Source organism: Lygodium microphyllum, chromosome 20, assembly GCF_053477565.2.
Source record: "Lygodium microphyllum isolate KBCC chromosome 20, Lygodium_microphyllum_v1.1.10, whole genome shotgun sequence".
NCBI lineage: Eukaryota > Viridiplantae > Streptophyta > Polypodiopsida > Schizaeales > Lygodiaceae > Lygodium > Lygodium microphyllum.
In genome coordinates this window covers 133443436-133466094 of record NC_141154.1, presented here as the reverse complement: position 1 = coordinate 133466094, position 22659 = coordinate 133443436, and the positions used below count along the sequence as shown (strand labels likewise).

At 43.1% G+C, this 22659-nt stretch overlaps 2 protein-coding genes across 2 annotated transcripts; both read right to left on the bottom strand.

Moving 5' to 3' along the window:
* Nucleotides 1-16548: 16548 nt before the first annotated feature.
* On the bottom strand, nucleotides 16549-17064 carry LOC148019423 (uncharacterized). The gene has a single exon (XM_087701343.1). It carries the CDS (start codon nucleotides 17062-17064, stop codon nucleotides 16549-16551), a length of 516 nt encoding a protein of 171 aa, XP_087557469.1.
* Nucleotides 17065-20618: 3554 nt separating this feature from the next.
* LOC148019422 (pentatricopeptide repeat-containing protein At4g18520, chloroplastic-like) lies at nucleotides 20619-21893 on the bottom strand. Its single transcript, XM_087701342.1, has 3 exons — nucleotides 21686-21893; nucleotides 21004-21640; nucleotides 20619-20868 (listed from the first exon to the last, which is right to left on the bottom strand). The coding sequence occupies exons 1-3, from the start codon at nucleotides 21891-21893 to the stop codon at nucleotides 20619-20621; spliced, it is 1095 nt and encodes a 364-aa protein (XP_087557468.1).
* Between the last annotated feature and the right edge of the window lie 766 nt (nucleotides 21894-22659).

The following is a 22659-nucleotide window of genomic DNA, read 5'->3' as shown; positions in this document are numbered from 1 at the left end:
TTATTGCTTAAAATCGACTCAATTTCCTATGCTACCTTCGACGGAGTTTATTTTTCCCTTGAAATTTGTATTTTTTGGCAAACTTTAAGCACCTTCCTCAGGCCAAAATCCACCACTCATTGGCGACCATGGGGATAGAGCGACTCAACCTGTCGAATCCCATGAACAGATCTGCACACGCATAAGTATAAACAGCATCAAGCTGATACAAAAGAGATACACAATAAAACACATCACAACTCTCACCCTACCCCCTGTCAAAACCAAGGGATGAAATCCATGAGGAGTAGGTCTACCATAGTCTGACAGAAAGCCTAAAGTTAGTCACTAGCCAACTGTTCCAACATGATTAAGTGCAAAAGAACTATCAGAGAGGTTATCCTAAGTGGTGGTGTGAACTACCTACCTATTTGAGGACAACGCAACCAGGAGCTCCTCCTAGGTGAGGACTCTTATACCTTGATCAAGAGGTATTATCATTTAACACATTTCCCTTTTAGGCTTTTATTTTCCATACTTGGGCGTGTAAAAAGGAGGGAGTTAAGCGTAGTGACCCAAGGAGAACAGGGCATCGGCCTTAGGTCCTGTCTCAGTACCCAAGAGCCACCAAGCCCTCGCAAGGCAACACTTAATCCTTTTCTAATGCTCCCTTTTATTTTCACTCCAACCTTCCTTTCTTTTCTTATTTTTTACGCTAGAGGCCACCACTAGGAAGACAAGGTGTCGGCCCTGGGTCTTGGCTCGGCCCCAGAATCCTACTAGGCCTTCGCAAGGCAATGAAAAATTGCTCAAGGATTTTTCTTTCTTTCTTTTTCTATTATTATAGAGGGATTAGAACCTCTTTTTACACACCTCCATATATTTTTATTCGTCAGTTATTCAGGATTTTGCTTCTTTGCATATATTTATTCTAGCTGGCTTTTCTAACCACCTCACAACTAACAGAAACTCCTAGAACGGCTGCCTAGCAGGTCAACAGAACAGGGTCACTAGGACTGCCTTCTAAAATAAGTCTTTTAGTGCTTGATAATGCCTTTGCAGGAGGCACAACTCCTCTGACCTCCCACAAACACACTAAACCTAAACCTAGGACTTCATGCCTTGATTGTCGATCCCCAATAACAAAAAAGAAACTACCCCTTTCACACACATATATCATTATCTGCTTAAGGGAAAAAGACTCGAAAAGGGGACAAAACCATCTAGAATGGCCACAAGAAGCCCTCTAGTGGCTTCGTCAACCTGTATGATGCAATCACTAGAAAAAGAAACCATTCAACGTACCTGCACCAAAGAGACATATGGCCCTCTTGGCCTAAAGAAATAGCACATTTCACTGCAAACTAACTGGCCCTCTTGGCCTAATGAAAATCAATCATTAAAACCCTTAAAGCAACCAGCCCTCTTGGCCTAAAGGAATTTAAAAAACTAGCCTATATGCATCCCCCCTTGGAAAAATGTTATTAATAGACAACAGGATACTCCATCCCAAGGAGAAAATAGGGCTCCTACCCTAAAACTAAATGCATAAAATAATAAAAGGAAATAGGTCTCAGACACCTTTTGCATTACCATACTAATCATGGCCTGCCATATAGGGCATGTTTTGATAAAAGCCCCCATAATCGACCGGGTCCTATCTCATCATCCATAGAAATATCCAAACTAGAACCATAGTTAAAGAAAATGTCTTCTTCATAAGTGAAGTTTGCTAATGAATCTGCAAACTAATTCCAAGAATGTGGAATCAGTTGAAGAGATACTCTCTCAAATTCATCAAGTAGGGTCATAGTAGTGCGATAATGCATAGAGAGAATAGGATTTTGAACTGTGTACGTCCCATTTAGTTGTTCAATTTTAACTGAAAATCCCCCTTTACTAACAAGTGACAGATACCCCCTTTCTTGGCAATATTCAATCGAATAATCAAGGCTTTATACTCCGTCATGTTGTTAGTAAATCCTACCCCAAGATAAACAACTAATTTTATTGTAGCTCTACGTTAGGGATCTCAGATAACTACTCCAATGCTTCCTTTTTTATTAGGGGTCCTGGATGCTCTATCAAAGTATAATGTGTACATCTATAATGGGTTCACACAGCGAGCCATCCTCAACTCTACTTGTAATCATGGTAATCAAACCTTAGCATGTTCAAAGGATGTACTTAAGGCTCCATCCCACCCTCTTCATTGAATGTAACAAGGATGGTTGTCAATATTCTTAAGCGGTGATGACAGAAGACTTTAATTTTTCCAATCGAATGATCCATCCTCTTGCTCAATCACCTTATATCCTTTACTCCACTAGATAAGCTTCCCCTGATGGTATCTCTGCTCCAAGTATGGGTGTTCCAAATAAGGAATTAGCTGCCCCATCAACCTCCTTCATATCTTGCAGATTCTTGATCAACCTAGTATTGACCTACAAGGCATTTATTTCATTAGTGCATTTTAGATATAATAAGATTTAATCTTATTAAGATTAATCTTATTTTTGAATTCCACTCCCTCAAGATTAGCCACTAATGCAATGGATTTACTCTTTCCTATTCTTAAAATCTTGTAGGGACCGTCCCATTTGGGCTCAAGCTTGCTTGGAAACAACTCTCTCTGTGCATCGTAGTAAAGAACCAACTGCCCCTTCTTAAAAGTATATTTCTTTACTTTTAGATCATGCAACCGCTTCATCCGATGCTTAGCCACTTCCTGGTGTAACAGACTCTACAATTTGAGCTTATCTAAGTGGGCCAGAGTCATAAAAAACTCGAATAGGGCATCCTCGTCACCCAAAGAATGATTGATTGTGAATCTTATGGTCGGCAACTCAATCTCTAAGGGCATAACACACTCCTCCCCATAAACTAATTTGAATGAGGTGTGGCTAGTGGCTCGTCTAAATGTCGTGTTGTATGCCCACACTGCCGCATATAGTTTTTTATTCCAGTCACACTTCCTTTTGGAGACTATCTTGGATAGGATATCCACAAGTTGATTGTTAGTACTTTCAACTTGTCCATTTCCTCTGCGGATTCTAAGGCGTCATCTTGTTATGCTTAATTTGCCACGCCTCAGTCAAGCTTCTAATCACCTTGTTTAGGAAATGGGTGCCACGGTTCGATATTAATTCTTTTGGTGGACCAAATCGGCATATAATCTGCTCTAATAGAAAACTCGTAGTCTCTTTTGCATCGTCCTTCCTTCTTGCTGGTACTTCTAACCACTTGGTGAACTAATCAGTGGCTACTATAATGTATCTCTTCTGAGTAGTAGACGACGGGGTAATAGGACCCACAAAGTCGATGCCCCACATCTCAAATGGAAGTATAGCCATAATCAGAGTACGTGGTCGCTTCCTATTCACCCTATTGTCATGCTGGTGACAAGTATCACATCTCTTAACATACTCGAATGCATCTTGAAAGATGGATGGCCACCAATATCTGGTTCTTAAAGCTTTTTGGACCATCAACTGTCCAACAAAGTACCCTCCACAAGTAGAGTCATGGCACTCTTCCTAAATAAATAGAACCTCATCATGCATCACACATCGATTATATATATCATTAACACCTTGCCAATATAGTGTTTATGAAATTAATGCAAATTTTAAAGCCTTGTGTTTAATTTTTCTCTTCTCCCATTTTGATACAGTAGCTCCAGTCTCTCTTATAGATAGATAGTGCATTATACCAGCATACTAGGAGGGAATGGAAGGTGTATTAATCTTAAACAGTCTCCATGTCACTTCCTTCAGCAAAGACCTCCTTTGGCTCTCGAAAATCCACAAGACACTCTTGAATGCCTTGTAGTATCCATGGCTTGCTCTTAATCTCATATATATATAGTTAATTTTCCATATATGTATAGTTAATTTTCGATATGCCCAACTTTCGGCTTGTAAAGGCTATCAGATGATACCGCTTTTTCTCCTAGATTTGGGATAAGCAGCAGTAGCTAATACTATACATGGTGGCTTCTGAAAATATATAGAATACTTCACCCCTTTTAGGTTCTTTCAAAACAGGTGCTTTTACTAGCTCCTGCTTCGCAACAGTCAAAACACTTACGCAAAATAATCAATTGTCTATCCCTTACCTTGGCTGCCCCCAAGTCATCGATAAATATCCACAACAAGATATAGACCTTATACTGACATTAAAAGCGAAGAAAATGTAAATAATAAAATTTTCCCCCATCATCGCAAAAAGCATCGTTATCAGTGACGCCATAGAACAGTCAGTATTAGCGTCATTATCAGCGTCGCTATTTGGGTCGGTATCAACGACGCTGATACCGATGCAAATAATGATGTTGATAAGGACGCTCTCTGACGCTAATAATGATGCCAATAACTACCCGTACAGGTAAATTTGCGACGCTAATAGCGACGGTGATAGGAAAAAAAAAATTGTGCACATATAGCATTGTGTGCTTTATTTGGGCCATACAAAATAGTTTCTGCACTGTGTACAATACTCGTGTAAAAAAAAACAAAGTGTACTTAAATCATAATACTGATACATGAAATAAATACATGATCTCATAATAAAAGGGACTGGTACAATCATGGCAAGATATCACTACTACATAGAAAATGTCTACACAGATCAGGCGAACAAAAAAGAAGGGTGTGTGAGCTCTAGGGATCCAAGGGCGAGCTATACATCCTCACCATCTGAAAGCTCTTCCCGTCACAAAGGAGCATTGAACGAACTCTGCAAAAAAAGAAACAACTACACATCAGTCCACCATATAATAATGCATTCTAATTAAATATGATAACTACGGACAAGAAAGATGAGTGACTTACAGGGCCACCGCGTCTATACAATCAGTCGATCAATGCAATGAGACTGTCTCTCTGAATATTGAGTCTCAAGGATGATCGGATCACGATTTGTAATGGAGTACTGTAAAGAAAACAAAATACTAATTGTTAGAAATATGATTGTCAATACAAAGGATATTGCAAAAAAATAAGCAAGCAAAATAAAAGAAAAACTTACAAAGTTCTCTAGATATATCATGTGGCCCCCACTCCCAAGATGATGGACCACTTCGACCTCTAGTCGTGCCCTTGCTGCCTCGTGCTGCTGACTCCAATGTCCTAGAGAATCTGTAGCCTCCTCCCTCAGTCGATGCCAGTCGTCCGCATCTAGCCACTCGGGCTTTGCAGCCCCACTCTTGAGTGCCTTGCATGCGTTCGATCGTCTGTGTGACATATATGCATGCATATAGTCCATCATGCAGCCCGTAGAAAATCTATTTGCTGTGGCTGGAACCGAAAACTCCAAGGATGCTACTATGTAGTCGTTGCTCCCCTTCGGTATGTTTTTTCAATGATCTAAGAGGGTGTGTAAAAGCTTGTTGGCACAACTCTCTCATGCGAGCCATCACCCTCCTCCCCTCATCATTCATGATGACGGCTCCTGATCTATCATCAACAAGATATGATGGGTCCTCTCCCACCTGCATCCATGCTCCTGGGCATATTCAAGAGACCCTTGTAAATCCGGTGTACCGACCGCGGTATTATCTATCGGTGTAACACCCATAGGGGTACCCATAGGTGTGACAAATCCTGGAGGTGACGTAACTCCAGTAGAACGAGGAGACGGAGACACCGCGTCCATGCCTCCACAGCAACCACCTGAGCCACCTCCCTGGAACTGCCACGAGAGCGAGGAGTCGCACCTATATCCCGTGTCGACTGCAGGCTCACTGCCTCCGTATCTCTACAGCATCCCCTGACCCTGAAGCACTCCCTCCCTCTCGCCCAAGTCTAGAGCATCGATCTCGTCTGCTCGAAGCTGAAGCATCTGTTTGCGCTGAAATAGATCTAATAGAGTGGCCTGACAATGTCCAAGATAGCTCTTGGTCCGCCATGTCTCTGAATCTTGCCATCTGATTCGGAGACATGCGCGTGAAGATATCCTGCAACTGCTCATGGCTCATCCCTTGACTCATCTTGATGATCCAAGTATCCAAAAAGGTCACCTCCACAGATAAAAAATGATATTAGCATAATTAATTTAAGTCATACAAAGCACAGCAATATAAATCCTAAAAAATGATCTCACTTAAAATGTATATCTTATGTACCCTTATAAGTGATTAGTCAACGAATTGAGTAAGTGGATCACTACAAGATATAGACCTTATACCGACGTTTAAAACGATGAAAATACAAACAACAAAATTTTCCCCGTCATCGCAAAAAGTGTCATTATTGACGATGCCATAGAATCGTCGCTATATGCGTCGCTATCTGCGTCGCAGATAGCGACGCATATAGCGATGTAACCAGTAAAGTTGCGACGCCAATAGTGACGCGAGCAGTAAATTTGCGACGCAAATAGCGACGGTAATAGAGAAAAAAAAAATTTGTGGCACATATAGCACTGTGTGCTGTATGAGAGCCATACAAAATAATTTCTGCACTGCTGCATACAAAGCGCTTGCAAACAAAAAGAATGTATACTGAAATCATAAAACTGATACATGAAATAAATACATGATCGCATAAAATGCGATTGGTACAATCATGAAACGATATCACTAATACATAGAAAATGTCTACATAGATCAGGCGACTAAAAACTAAAGGTGTGTGAGCTCTAAGGACCCAAGGGCGAGCTATAAATCCTCGTCCCCCGAAAGCTCGTCCCGCCGCAAAGGAGCATCAAACGGATTTTGCAGAAAAAGAAACAACATATCAATCCACCATACAATAATGCATTCAAATATCTCATGGTAACTACGGACAAGAAAGATGAGTGACTTACAGGGCCGCCGTGTCTATACAATCGGTCGATCAATGCCCTGAGACCGTGCCTCTCTGCATATCGAGTCTCAAGGCCTTGCGGATCGCGATTTGTAATGGAGTGCTGCAAAGAAAACAAAATGCTAACTGTTAGAAACATGATTGTCAGTACTAAGAATATTTCAAAAAAACAAATAAGCAAAACAAAAGAGAAACTTACAAAGTCCTCCAAATATTTCCTGTGGCTGCCACTCCCAAGATGATGCACCGCTCCGGCCTCGATTCGTGCCCTCTCTGCCTCCCGCTGCTGCTGACTCCAACGTCTTGGAGAATCTGTAGTCTCCTCCCTCAGTCGGTTCCAGTCGTCTGCATCTAACCACTCGGGCTTTGGAGCCCCACTCTTGATTGCCTTGCATGCGTCGGATCGTCTATGTGACATGTATGCATGCATGCAATCCATCATCCAGCCCGTAGAGAATCTATCTACTGCGGCTGGCACCGGAAACTCCTCGTGTAAGGATGCTACTATGTAGTCCTTGCTCCCCTCCGGTATGTTCCTCCAATGATCCAGAACGTTGTGTCAAAAAACTTGTTGGCACAACTCCCTCATGCGAGCCATCACCCTCCTCCCCTCATCATTCATGATGATGGCTCCTGATCTACTATCCACTAGGTATCCATAACCCCTAGGAGTCTGCCTAAGATGGGCCCTCTCCCATCTCCGTCCACGCTCCTGGGCATATCCAGGAGACCCCTGTATATCCGGTATACCGACCAGGGTACCCTCTCCCGGAGTGCCACTCAAAGGGGTGCCACCAAAGGGGGTGCCACCAAAAGGAGTGCCACCAAAAGGCATGCCACCTGCCGATGGCTGCGCAAAAGCCGGAGTAACTGGAGTAGACGTCCCCACAGGTGTGACAAATCCTAGAGGTGACACAGCTCCAGCTGAACGACGAGACGGAGACACCACGTCCGTGTCTCCACAGCAGCACCCCCCTGATCCTCCTGCAGTCCCTCCCTCTGGCCTAAGTCATGAGCGTCAAGATCGTCTGCTCGAAGCTGAAGCATCTAATCGCGCTGAAGCAGATCTAGCAGAGCGCCCTGACGAAGAACGAGACAGCTCCTGGTCTGCCATCTCTCTGAATCTCGCGAGCTGATCTGGAGACATGCGTGCCATCATGTCCTAAAACTCCTCATCGCTCATCCCTCGACTCATCCTGAAAATATCACCTGCACAGATAAAAAATGATGTTATAATAATCAATTTAAACTATACAAAGCACAGTAATATAAATCATTTTTGAAAAATCCCTCTTAAAATACATATCTTATCTACCTTTATGGAAGATCTAAACAACGAATTGAGTAATACAATTCTCCAAGAATAAAGTATTCTATGGTCCCATGTTAATCTCCTGACACAACTCTGCATACACTGGAAGGTCGATAGACATGTCACCACAAAAGAACGAGTCTGCCTCGTTCTCAAAAAATTCTACGACTTCTGTATTTCCATCATTGTTAGCCGATGCGGGCTCCAAGCTTGCGGTGGCCTCCACCCCTTGTAATATCGACCCCTCTATTTGCATATTTTCTTCATCTATGCCTGGAACATCGCTTTGATCATATACTCTCGCACCTCGAGGAGTTGAAGGTATAACATACCACCATTGAGGTTGTCGAGGGTTTGGATAGAAGATTACCTGTTCACAAACACTTACAAAGCGAGTTCAAACCATTGTGACATAAACCATGTCGTATTACAATTAGCAAGAAAATGACTATTTGCACCTATTCACAATGGGCCGGCAACACAAAGGTGTCGCGCAAATCCGTCCATTTTTTTTCGGAATCTATTTCGAGAAATCCAGATGGACCTCATCGAACTGTTGTTCCAGCTCCTCCAAGTACCACTTTGAACCACTCCACATCGAATAGTATCATGGAGAAGCTACGGTAATCCACCGTAATAATACTTTGCAAGTTCCCAAAATACTCCATCTCATCCACAACCGTGTTCGGATCCGTTGCTCGTTGCCGGCTCTCTTGCTCAAACCTTGCCATGACACCACAATCCATTGTGGAGCGCATTTTGTCAATACGCTCCACCCGAAAATGCCGTCCGCGTGACCACGCTGCACTATATATTTTGTACTGTACATTGAAACACTCAAATTAGATGTAGCAAGAAAATTTAGATACGACATATTCTAAACCCCTCATTACCTTTGGACTACATCCCCTCGAGAACTCCCACTCCTCCATTGAGACCTCTGTCCCTTCGCTGGATGCTGCGGTCAAGGCTCCATGCAACCATCGTGTTGACATAAACCGCGGCATCTCCTCCATGCCTTCGGGATATCGAATCAGTCGATGACGTGTACTGTGTCGGAATTCAGCTCGCGCTTCCTCACGATCTTGCCTTGCAATCTAGTACTTGGCGAGCCACGTCTCTATGGAGGCATGGTGCAACATACAAAAGCGATTCACCTTCTCTTCCATTGAGGCATCCATTCTTTTTTCTACCCCATTTCCAACCACCACATCTCCAGTCAGCCTATCATTGTCCTTCAGCGTCCATAGCATTTCATTGTCTGGTTCCACCGTTGGTAGCCATTGTGAGATATGCACTAACGCCTCTGACACCAACCAACCTTCCGCGATGCTACCTTTTGGACGAGCTCGTTGTCGCATAAAGCCTTTCAGGGTTTTCATGAAGCGCTCTAGGAAGAACATCCATCGCGTATGGACAGGTCCAACAATCTCCACTTCGTCCACAAGATGCACAAGAAGGTGAACTTGTATCGTGAGCATGCTAGTGGGCAGGTATTTCTCAAAGAGACAGACTGTCTCAACTGCTTCCCGCCTTGCGGATTCAATAGAGGACGTCTTAATCTCTTTTTGTGAGATCCATTGCACCAAAGTCGACAACTTGTGTAACGTGTCCCCTAGTATCATCCAGGACACGTCTTAGCAGTCCATCGGAAAGGATGTCTAGAAAGCTCCAACCGACATTCCCATGGAATGTTACGGGTTTTGCGATCTAGTTCTTCCCGCGTCTACTACGTAGCGGAAGTATCCTGGCCGTTCCCACTTAGGATCGACCGGAATTAGGGTTTTCCTAATGGGTCACTAGCTAACAGCAACTAGCGTCAGACCCGAGCGAACTACTTCACGCAAAAACGCCAGGTCCGAAGCAGATTCACGCTGCACTTGGTTCAAGGAGAATGGGAAATGAGAGGGATGCAAAGCTCAACCTCTCTGCTATAAGGCATAGTCCCATTCCGTTCCCCTAAAACAACGTAAATCGGGTAAGATGTAACTCTAGGTCATCGTTCTCGTTATTCTTTTTGATGATGATGATCATTCCGCTGCTCCTCGAGATTTTTGAGAAAAGTTTCCGGCTAACCGGGACCACCCAACCGTAGGACGGGCCCATGGCCCATCCTCCGCACTTTCCTCGGTTTGTTTTAGTTATGTAATTATCTAACACATTAATTTGACATATAACAATCAGCTTCTTTAATTAATCTTGTTTAAGCACTGGTTCCTTCACGTAATCTTATCACGTGACATATAAAAACAATATCAAGCAAGTTCTTTTAACATCTCATCATTTTATCTTTGAATTACAAGAAGTTCTGCCCGTAGGCTTGTCCATAATCTGCCCGGAGCCTAACAAGTAATCTCCAGGGATTACTATTCCAAGCTTCCGCCCGTCAACTAGTATGCGGGCCTCGGGATCCAATCTCGAGTCGCGTTAGCCCCTTGTGCAGGACCCGGAAGGCGAGGGATTTACGGCCAGAGCCCCCCTGGCACCCAAGCGTCCTCCTGCTCCAAGTAGAACTCAACGGAGAGACCTCTCGCGGCGGGTTCGGTCCACGTTCCCGGCGCGGTCAAACAACCCCCTTGGTTAGGGTCAGGCAGGCAGTCGGGGGTAACTGAAGCTGCCTCTCCCTTCAGGCTTTTAACCTGAAGTATAGATACTTATTTAATTTGTAATTCATAAATCAATCAGAGCCTAAAATCTTTAGCAAGCACAAACATTTCCATTAACCAACCTAGTTGTATGGCAAACTGCTAAAGAAGTGTTCTTTCTTTTTTTGAGTGTATCAGCAGTCGTTCTCAAGATGTCTTGTAACTTGGCAAGATCCCTTATATTCGGATGTAGGGTATACCTAGCTTGGTTAACCCTAAGGTACCTTAGATATGCTAGTTCTATTTTACAACTTTCCTTATTTTGAAGGATATCCAAAAACTACGTCTTTTTGCAAGATAACTTGCGTAAGGACCTGCCGTCTTTGAAAAGGGTTTTTCCCTTTTCTCTTTGTGAATTGATCATAAAATGATTTCATACATGTTGCGCAAGTCCGGCGACGGAATAATCTGTTTACATTCCTTAAGCTGACGTATGTCAGGCCTAGGGTTCCTTCTTTTAAGAACCTTTGGGACGAACCCTAATTTCTTATCCTTATGAATTTATTGTCCTTGCGGTAAGGTAAGTAGTCTAGTGTTTTAGGGTATGAATGTTTCTATGTTTAGATTGGTCCGGTTAGCTTTTGGAAAGATTGGTTTGGTCAGCTTTTGGGAGTTAATCTTACTTGTCTTGTCACGGTTTTACTATCTTTGATTAACTTTCTCAATCAATACAATTTAATTTGGCATATAGCATAATGCCATGATGATACAAGGAGCGACGATACTCCTTGGGACAAAGTCCTAGCTAATGAATTGGTGAATACACACTTTATTAGTTCCAAGTCCTCAATTTGCAGGGAAAAAGTGTTAATAGAGTGTCATCAGCAACTTCCTATTACATTTTCTTTCCAAATGAGTTCGTATATCTAATTTTTATACTTATTAATTTCTAACGTCTAACTTCCGTTTTCTTTAAAGATGAACTTATGCTAATTACAACAGTTGCCTTGCTAAGGTGTGCAACTAGCAAAGACAACTCTCTAGTAATTTGAGCATCGAAAGAAATCTTTCATGAATTCAGCCATTTTGCCATGATTCATTGCAAAAGGAATAACACTAATGGTGCAAGATATAATTTCTTCATTTTAGGGCTATATTACTATAGTAAATGGATAGTTTTTGCCTATTATTCTATAATGCTTGATGCAATTTGAAGAAAGCCAATTGTCATTCATAAGCTAACTACTTCGTTAAAAATAACTTGAACAAATAAATATATTTCCTTGACAATTTTTCTTTGCATGATTGACTAAAAACCCGAATTAACAACAAGAAGAAAAACCTGGCTTTGAGGTGAGATATCCACATGGATACCGGGAGATGACCCTCCCGCGGCTACGCCTTGGACTTTCTTAGGAGGCATCGCAACTGTAGTCCGTTGAACGTGGAAGCAGCTTTTACCTTCTTTCGGAAAACACTTAGCACTCTCTTCCCTTTTTCAAGTGGGGAAAGAAGAACAAAACTTCAAAGTATTTTGCGAGTTTGAAGGAAAGGCTAAGGACAATTTCTCTTGGGAGAAAGGGCCTTACAGAATTTTAAGGGAGGAACTCCAAGGGAGGGAAAGTAGTCCTTAAAGGTTATATAAAAAAAAAGGGCCTAACGAGGCCTTAGGAGAAGATATAAGGGGTAGTTCGAGGGTTATAATGAGCAAGGGCCCTAAGGGGAAATAAAGTTTGGGAAGATAAGACCTTTAAGGTCAAAAACCCTTTTATGGGGGGAAAATCTCCAATCCAACACGGAGGGGAAAAAAAAAAAAGACTTTTTAAGTTTTGAGTTGTTTTGAATTTAAAACCATGGGAAGGGTTTCTTTCAACCTCCGGCCTAGGGTGGGTTTTGGGGGCAAGGGGACTTAAACTCCAAGGGAAAAAGGGGGTGTAAAGATTGTTTGGAAAGGGCTTATGGAAAACCACGGAAAGGGGGGTTTTAAACGGACCACAGGAAGGTGCTTAAATCCCGGGGTAATAAGAACCCGCTTGAGAGGGCAATAGGGAAGGGCTACGAGAAGGGGTTTAGAAACCCGGGCTAATGGGAGCTTGTGGGGAACCCAAGGGGGACAAAGGGCTTAATTTCTAGGGTAAATGGGCTTTTAAAGAGGCTTGGGTGGAACCCCACAGGAAGGGGGCTTTGGAGGAGGGCCTTAGAAGCTTTCAAGAAGCTTATTGAAGCTTCTGTGGTCTTCAAATATCCACGTGGGAGGAAAAAGGAGACGATCAGATGACGGTTGATGGCATCGACTTCTGGCGGCGGTTCAGGCTGTAGGCGGCGTAGCTCTGCTCTCTATCTCACACGGCAGCGTCAGCTCCTCCTTACTCCTTTCTATCTCACGTCTGCTAGCCTCCCTGTTCTTCTTGATCTTCTTCAGGCTCACGGCGCACACAGAGGCGATGTTACTCTCTTCTTCCTCACACGGCAGTGACTGCAGCGTTATGTCTCTTTCTCCCTCCCTCCTTTTCTTCCCTTCCTCCCACAGGGTTTATATGGGAGGGGGGGAGAGGTACCTTCCCTCCCCACGCGGCTCGTGCATGGGTTTATCCCACCCTACGACCCCCAGCAAGGATGCTTAGTCATCCTTGCTATTCCCCTCCCTTCCAGCATGACAGCCGCTGGGGGAAAAAGGGGAATAATAAAAAAATTTCCTTTAATCCAAAGGTTATCCTTTTGGCTTTCTAGGAGGAGGTTCCCACGTAAATTCCTTTAACTCGTTTATGCAAGCGGAGATCAAGATATGGAGTATGTAATTCGAAAATCACACCATGGCGTATTTTTGGATGTTGGAATTCCCTTGCATGACTATCACGTGGGTTTAGAAATATTCTCATAATGGAAATATTACATTCTCTCCCCCTTGGAGGAATCGAGATGTCCTCATCTCGAAGTAAACTGGGGATATTGATGGTTGAGAGAGCTTTCATCTATCCAAGTGGCATCCTCTTCGGGATAATCTTTCCACTGGACGAGGCATTCTTTCAAGGTTCTAGATCTTAACTGTCTCTCCCTAACATCTAAAATCTTATCCGGTCTTAGTTCAAGGACTCCTTGACTAGGCATTACAATTTGTTGGTCATCAAGTACATGATTATGCAGAGTAAGAAAGAAAATAGAAGAAAAGCTGAGGATAGTGTACAGGAAGGTGTGATCCCTGCTTATCTTCGGGATCGTGAAGCTACAACCAGAGCAAAAGTGTTAAGCAATACAATCAAGCAGGAAAGGAAGAAGTTTTGGGTGGCCTTTCATCACCATCATTTAATGGGTCCAATGAAAGGTGGATTCCCTACTGCTCCGCCTAGTCTTATGAACAGGCCTGCCATGGGTTATCCTGGGAACTGGTAGTGCATATGGAGGATTTTCCAATCTGGACAACAGTGTATACAGCAGTCGTGTACCTGCAAAACGGACTGGCCATAGTGATGTATCAACTAGAAAGCCTTCCAATAAAATTGTGGAGATCACCATTCCGTCTGCTTCTATCAGTTCTGTGATGAATGGCTTGAGCTCAATCCGAGAGATTTTAGGTGTGAAATTGAAAATTCTTGATCCAAATCCCATCTCAGGAGATCGAGTGGCTAAGATATTTGGGACTACTGAACAAACACAAGCTGCCCAGAGTTTGCTTCAAGCATTTATCTACACTGGGCAAAGTTCAGCTGGGTCAAGTCTGCGGGGACTGTATTGACTCTTATACAGCTTCTGTGATCAAGTCGCAATTCAACAAAGCCCTGGAGCCAGACCCATGCTGCTGTGTCAGTCTAAAGACTCTAAATTCTCAATCGATCCGAAGAACAAGCTGTGGATCTGCGATAATTGCCACTTTTATAACCTTCTCTACCGAATTAGCCACTGGCTCTCTTGAAAGCAACGGCTAGTAACAGGTCCAGACAGGAAGCCAGAAGGCGATTATTTCTCCATAGAGCAGAGAAAGGACCCACAGGCAGGCCAAGAAGGCGGTGAGCTTCCACAGGACGGGAATCTCCCCTTTCCTAGGAGAGGAGGCAGTCCTCTGAGCGTGCAGCTGCACGCTTCATCTCCAGGGCTACAATTGAGCAAGATGATTGACTGAACTCTAAATAGAACTGCCATCTTCTTCAAATTGAGATACCTTGCAACAGCATATGTTGACTCCTATATTTGCCTCACCCTGTGACAAGAGTATAGCTCTGATGTTCGACAATAGCAACTACACATGCTACTCAATTCAATGTATCTAAGAGAAGGATTGCACCGACGTGCTCACTGACAATTTTGTGTTGATCACTGCATACATACGATTTTTGTCAAAAGGATTTGGTCTAGGAGGCTCAAGAAATACAGGAAAGGAATAAGATTCATTCAGTGACTTCCAACACATAGGAGGCAAATTTTCCACCTGGTAGAGATACTCTTGTATGCATCCATTCTGTCTGCATCACCAATTGAGAACTTGCAAGAGGGAGTTTTACCCAACAAATCCATCTTCAGTGCCTGCCATAAAACAGGTGGTTTCTAAAAGTTGTATCTTCCCAACTGATCATCATTACAGGAGACAATTGCAGTCATATCAAGTTTGGAACTGAAACTAAGTACTAGTAGGGCATGATTGTTAAAAATAATCTTTTGTTCAATGCACATTAAGCCAGAGTTGCTGTTGCTGATTTGTATTTATTCACTTGATTGATCTTTCGTCTTGGAATTTCTCAAGAACCTCTGTGGTTGCGACTTTACTTTCGAAAACCCTTCGACAACACACAATTATTTAACCACCTAAAATTAGCAATTCACATAATTAAAAAACCAAAGTTAATAATTATTTAACCACCTGAAATTGATTCTTGAGCATGCACATGTGCGCATGATAAAAACCATAGAATTAAGAATACACATTGAATCATTGAATTAAAAAATAGAGTTAATAATTACTTTTTCATTGCTCTCTAATGAATGGCAGTTCCTCCAGTTGACAAGCCTGATATAAGTAATTAGCGGCAAGCGATAGAAACCTTACAATTAGTAGCAAGCATTGCAATATGTATCTCGTAATTTCTCTACGTACTTGAAGATGATAAAAGATACTTCCTTTTTATTATGGAAAATTCAATTTAGCTTTAAAATTGATTATTGATTCTTGAGTATGCACGTGTGCGCATGATAAAAACCATAGAATTAGGAATACATATTGAATCAATAAGCAAATTATCTCATCGCTCTCTCTTTTTCTCTCTCCTCTCTCTCTCTCATTTCCTTTTCTCTCTCCTCTCCCTCTCATTCCTCTCCCTCCCTCTCTCTTTTTCTCTCTCCTCTCTCTCTCATTCCTCTCCCTCCCTTGCCCTCTCTCATTTCTTTTTCTCTCTCCTCTCTCTCTCTCATTCCTTTTTCTCTCTCCTCTCCCTCTCTCATTTCCTTTTCTCTCTCCTCTCCCTCTCATTCCTCTCCTTCCCTCTCTCTTTTTTCTCTCTCCTCTCTCTCTCATTCCTCTCCCTTCCTTGCCCTCTCTCATTCCTTTTTCTCTCTCCTCTTCCTCTCTCATTGGCATGGGAGGTTGGAATACACAAGGAGGGAGGTTGGAATACACAAGGCTTACAATGCAAAGTCAGAACACTACAGGGTAGAGGAGTCTGTAAAAAGACAGCTATCAATCAGGTGACACTTTTTGGATACTGGCATGGGCTAACAATATAAGCAACTTGGACCAAGACCATTTCACAAGTGAGCTATTGCCTTATTAATATTAAGTATCACTTTATTGGCTCCTTTACCCTAAATATACTAAAGAAATCTAGACAATCGGACTGGCATTAGGTCCAAGGATAATTATTAAAATGCAGATCATTCATTAGTTTTGAAGCCACAATAAGGTCGCATCTAACGCTGCAGCATCAACCTCAGATTTTTGCAAATCCTCACCCACCAACAAATCAATAGTGGCTCCGCCCACATCAACCACAACAAACTTTTCTCCTTCTCTGATGGTTAGGAATCTAGCATTTTGGAGACACTGCAAAGATGCAGCCTCTGGCTCCAGAACTACTATTAATAGATGAGGGCTAGCATCCTCTGAGCATATTCTGCTTGACACTCCCTTGACCATACCAGCTTCCTGAGCACATTTCCTCATCTTTTTCTTGGCAGCTTCTGCCCATATTGCTGGCGTGGAAAGACACCATTGAATATCCTTCATCATCAATTGGCCACCATACCTGTCCCTCAGGTAATGCAAGATAAATTGTGATACTTTCTTGAGGTAGTTGACGATGAAAGACTCAATTGAAAGGCCTTGAGGAAGAGCCTTTGATTTGGATTGACCTTTGTAAGGAGCTTGTTCTGCTAGATATAACTTGAAACCACTCATGAAAGTACTTCCGCAAGGAAGCGATTGTGTGCATGCAACAATCGTCTTGATGGCAATCTAGTTTATGTTTTGCAGTAGGGGATAGAGGAGGCCTCATGCTGCAGGGGCCAGTCGCGGTTGATGTCATGCACAGATGTGGATATCGTGCAGGGGCCATACCCTCTCTTGCTCTATTTGCCTATTATGTTTAAGATCTTATCTCTTTTTCTCTCTCCTCTCATTCTCTCTTTTTTTTCTCTCTCCTCTTCCTCTCTCATTTCCTTTGGCTCTCTTCCTCTCCTTCTCTCATTTCTTCTCCCTCCCTCTCTCTCTCTCATTTCCCTATTATGTTTTCTTCTCTCCCCCTCTCCCTCTCCCTCTCCCTCTCTCATTCCGCGTCTATTTCCGCGTCTATGTTCGCGTCTATACTCGTGTCCACCTGAACAATAGACGCGCATATACATGCAAAAATAGACGCACATGTCAAAATTCAAATCATACTTAAATCATTTCTTTTCAAACTACGCCTTTCCTTTCCTGCATTTTTTGCAGTTCTGAAGCTTGAGTTTAGCCGACATGCAGTCTCTTCATGCCTCACCTAGTCTCTTCATGCCTCACCTCCTCATGACTCACCTCTTCTTTCATTTCAAACACACAAGAAGGGAAAAAGGAAAGCCAAGGAGAGGAAGAAAGAGAGAACAAGAGAGAGGAGAACAAGAAGAAGCAGCAAGCAAGCAAGCAAGCATCAAGGGAGGGTAACTTACCAAGGAGAGGAAGAAGGAGAAGGAAGAAGTACCACCACCCGCCACACCAAACACCCAAGGTGAGTCTCTCTCTCTCTCTCTCTCTCTCTCTCTCTCTCTGTTTCTCTCTTCCTCTCTCTACTCTGTCTGTGTATTTAGGATTTGTGATTCCATTATGTATTGCATTTTGTAAATCATCAATGGCAGTCGTCGGCCTAAAATCAGCCGACCGAGCGCGTCTGATAGCGCGTCTACATCTCAGTGTAGACACAGATATAGACGCGAAAAATATTTCTTTGAGGGCGCGTCTTAGAGCGCGTGTGCTGGCGCGTGTGCTCTGCAATGATACATGCGCTGACAGACGCCCATAGAGACGCAGGTATAGACGCGCACAGAGACGTAGGTATAGATGTTGTATGTAATATGTTTTATCTACACAGGGTAATATGATTTTTCTTGTGTAGATGTGGAATCCTGGATCCTCCAGCACCCCATTCAACAAGGAGCAATTCATGGGGGAGATGACCAATTATCTTGGTCGCCCTCCCACTGCAGATGAGGTTTTCAGTGTGATGTCTGGGACACCTATCACATCTTTGCCTACACAGGGATCAGCTGAGGTACATGGATCGGCCGAAGCACGTACATCTATAGAAGCACGTGTATCGAGTGAGGTAGAGGGTAGTGCACGTCGAGGGAGGAGGGAGAGTGGTGCGGGATGACGAGGAGGTCGAGGGATTTGTGGGGGTTGCCTAGGTGGTGGCTCTCCATCACCCTCACCGGAAAATGAGAGAGGTGAGCCTCCACAAATGTACTACTCTATCACTGATGTTGGTGGTATCTTGCATGACTTTGAGGGGAGGGAAGTGATAGCCTACTTGAGGAGTGTCGTGCATGCCACATACAAAGATTGCATGATTCCCTTCAAGCACCAAAAAATCGTTTGTGGCAAGAGGTGTTGCGGACAGTACATAAAAGGTACCCTAATCTCGAGAATTCACGATTCTTAGATGATTGGGGACGGTCAAAGGTGAGAGACGCGCTTCATAACAAGAGGTCTCACCTTATGACGCGCGCCAATGAGTCATTGTGGTGTCAAAGGATTTCGAAAGCAAAGTCGCAACCACAGAGGTTCTTAAGAAATTCCAAGATAGAAGATTAAACAAGTGAGATCAGGCTATGCCATAGTAAACTCTAGACTCTTCATATTGAATGCAAAGATTGTTGATTTAGCATGCATCTGTTCAATAAACTTGCTGTTCACAGCCTATAGAGCTATTGAATCCAGGCACCACCAGTTCCAGTAAATCAAAGACCAGTTTCTGATCAGCAGTTATTAAACCCTGTGCGAGTTTAACATACTCTATGGCAATGCTTTATTGCTGGATTCTATGACTCTGCAGAAGGCTAGGTTTGTCTCTATCAAGCTCTCTAACACCAAAAGATACATATAAGATTTCCAGCAAGGGCTGCCACTGGCATGCTTCACTCATGTTATACTCTTCACTGCTTTACAAAGAGCATAGTACTTAAAAATCTAATTCTTTGTAATCATTGAGAAGTGATTCAATGTCCTCAACCTGCAAATCTCCAACTTTGGCATATAGGAAAGGGAATTCACTTGCAAGATGACCTGCTTTATTGGCTTCTAGTATAGCACTAGGTCCATCAATCTGCAACTTTACCAATCTATTGACAAAGGTTATGATACTTCTCGGGGTGTGGTGAGCCTCTCTTGAGGCATCCAGTCTGACAGAACTCTTCACCCTCAGAGCTTGTGCAAAGAACATCCAAGCAAGTTTTGACAGAGTCTAGTGCTTGAACCTGAAGAGCTAGCAGTTTTTCTGTTGTGGGAATTATCTTCCTCTTTGCATAGAGAGCCCTTGACTTATACTCGTAAGCCCCAGTCAGTTTCAGGCATTTGTATTACTTGCCTAATCAGGGTATCTTTAGACATATCCATCTCTTTTGTGGTATAATTTTGATAGGGACTACTGGGAATGTTGGTTAAATCTTCAGACACAGAGGGCTGCCGTTGATGAAAAAAAAATGGTGCGATGAGTGGTATGATCAACTGCGGATCACGGGCCAGAAAATAAGCTTGGTAAGGACAAAGGCTTGGAGCCTGATGAATTCGAGGAATCTGTTGCACAGGCTTTTTTTAATCTGGAGAACACTAACCCAGAGCTTCGAAGTGATTTGAAAGACCTATTTTTCAACTCAGCCAAGCAAGTTGACATTTCGGGCATGCAAAAAGCAGTTGTAATTCATGTGCCATGTAGGCTTCATAAGGCATTTAGAAAGATTCATGCTCGATTGTTACGCGAGCTAAAGAAGAAATTCAGTGGGAAGGATGTAGTTTTGATTGCGACAAGGCACATCATGAGGCCTCCAAAGAAGGGTCTGCCTTGACTCGTCCCCGTAACTGAACATTAACAGCAGTACATGAAGCCATTCTCCCCCCCTTTCTCCATGTGCAGCATCAGATACTGAGAATAATGATTAATCTATTCCTGCTGAATTCGCACGTAGTTAGAGCTCTCGTCCAGTCGATCCCCTTTCTCATATGCGTTTCCACAAATATCATCGGCTTCCTTCTTTCCCCTATTTCTACTGCCTCCTATTCGAAGCTTTCCAAAGTCCCCTTTCTTTCTGCTTTTTCCTAAAATAGCCGGCTAAATTACTCCTTCCCTATGCATTCCGTAACACAAAAGCACGCTCCTTCAGCTCAGTCAGTATAATGGATTATAAAAATCTTGAAACTGTGAATTCTGCATTGACATTGTCAAATCCAATATAGTCATCAGTATGGTAATGTACGCATACATACAGTCATTGTTCAGATATGTCAAACTTTGACTGAACTGAAGACAAGTTTTCTTCTACAGTCTCAAAATCTGGCTTCACAACATCACATGCAGAGTTGATGGGTGACTGAGACAAAAAGCTAGCTCCCATCTCTTCCAAATCATATTGAATTTCATGGACATTACAGGCTTCCATCACAGCGACATATGATGCCCGTGATAGAGACAACTGCAGTTGGTGAGCCTCAATGCACGTATTCCTCGCAAGCTCTGCCCTACCGGCTCAACATAGTGCCATTACCAGCTGACTGCATGTTACAGCATTTGGTTGATGACCTTCAGCAATCAGCTGTTTCATCCACAACATCTGGAGAAACTCCTTCTAGTTGCATCTTCTTCACACAGTTCACCACTTCCTCTCCAAACCCATGCCATCATAGCCTGCTACTAGTGCATTCAAAGAAACTGTGTTTCGATCTGGAAGGGCTTCAAACACCTTATGAGCTTCTGTAAGCAAGCCAGCTTTGCTGTACATATCCACCAGCGTACTGCCCACATGAAGGACTCTCTCCAGCCCCTTAGTAACTACCTCAGTATGTAATATCTGGTCTGCTTTTATATCACCAGAGGAAGCACAAGCTTTCACAGTACAAGCAAATGTGATAGCATCAGCAGACATACCTTCCTGTTGCATTTGATGATAAAAATTCAGGATCTCCTCACCAAGATCAAGTTCAGAAAACCCTGAAATGAGAACATTCCATGTGACTCCATCTCGAACTAACAATTGATCAAACACTTGCCATGCATCTGCTAGAAACCCACATTTCATATACATATCCATGATTGTGTTGCCTACATTGGCATCCCTCTCAAGCCCCCTTTTGATTAGTTCGGAGTGCATGTCTTGGCCCATTTCTGAATCTCCTAAGATACCACAAACCTTCAAACTGCAAACATATATGCCAGAATCAGGGCACATGCCTCTCAGCCGCATCAGCTGGAAATAATTCCTTGCTTCCTCAGCAAGCCCAAGTTCAGTGTACCCTGCCATCAATGAAGCCCATTAAATTGTGTCTTGAACTTGCAGACCATCAAAAACTTTGTGTATTTCTGCTACAGAATTGCATTTGCTATACATATCAACCAGAGTGTTTCCCACATAATTCTCTGTTTCCAATCCCCTTTTTGTTATTTCGGCATGCACACTATGGCCTGTATGTAAAGCTCCTGCTATGCCACACGCTTTTGAGCTGCAAATGAAAGTCACAGAATCAGGAGATGTGCCTTCCAGCTGCATTTGCTGAAAACACCTCTGTACTTCCTTGTTAAGGCCACGATGTCGTATTGCTGCGCATTTGAGGTGTGAAAACCACCCAAAAATTGTGTGTGATTTGATACTTTGTATATACTCAGTTGTTGTGTTTACATTTATTTTCTGCGCATGAGTGAGCATGATGAGATGCTTTCAGCCTATGTTGATACATGTTGCTGCAAAAAGGTTTGGAATCATTGCTTGCCAAAATCCATTAGCACTATTGCTCGTAGACTCAGCAAAAAGAGGAGCCATTGACTGTTGGACGGATTCACGGTTTAAGCTTAATGACTAAGGCTGCTTCATCATGTGGTTTTGGGTTTTCTACAGAGCGAAAGAGGATGGCCCTGTCCTTCTGGGTTTGTGGCATCCATGGGAGCACGGTGGCCATGGCCATGAGCACACACAGGTGCATGCATATGTGACTACACACGCATCGGAGGAGAAGGAAGAAGCTAAAACTTCTAGAAGCTCTAGAATAGATAGTTTAAATTTGAACCAAAAATAATGATATGTGAGCTACGAAGGCTAAAGAGGGGATTTTGAAAGGTTAAAGAAGATGTGGATCAGGCTGGAAAAAGAAAAGCTTTTGATCTATTTTTGAAAAGAGGCATTTTTGGGCGGGAGGAACAGGCAGAAACAGGGGAGGAGAGTGCGGAAATAGAGGGGAGAGGAAAGAAAATAGAGGCGACGGGAAGCATCGAAAACAGGTCGCAGGGAGTTGATGAAGATTTGGGAGGAAAGAATCAAA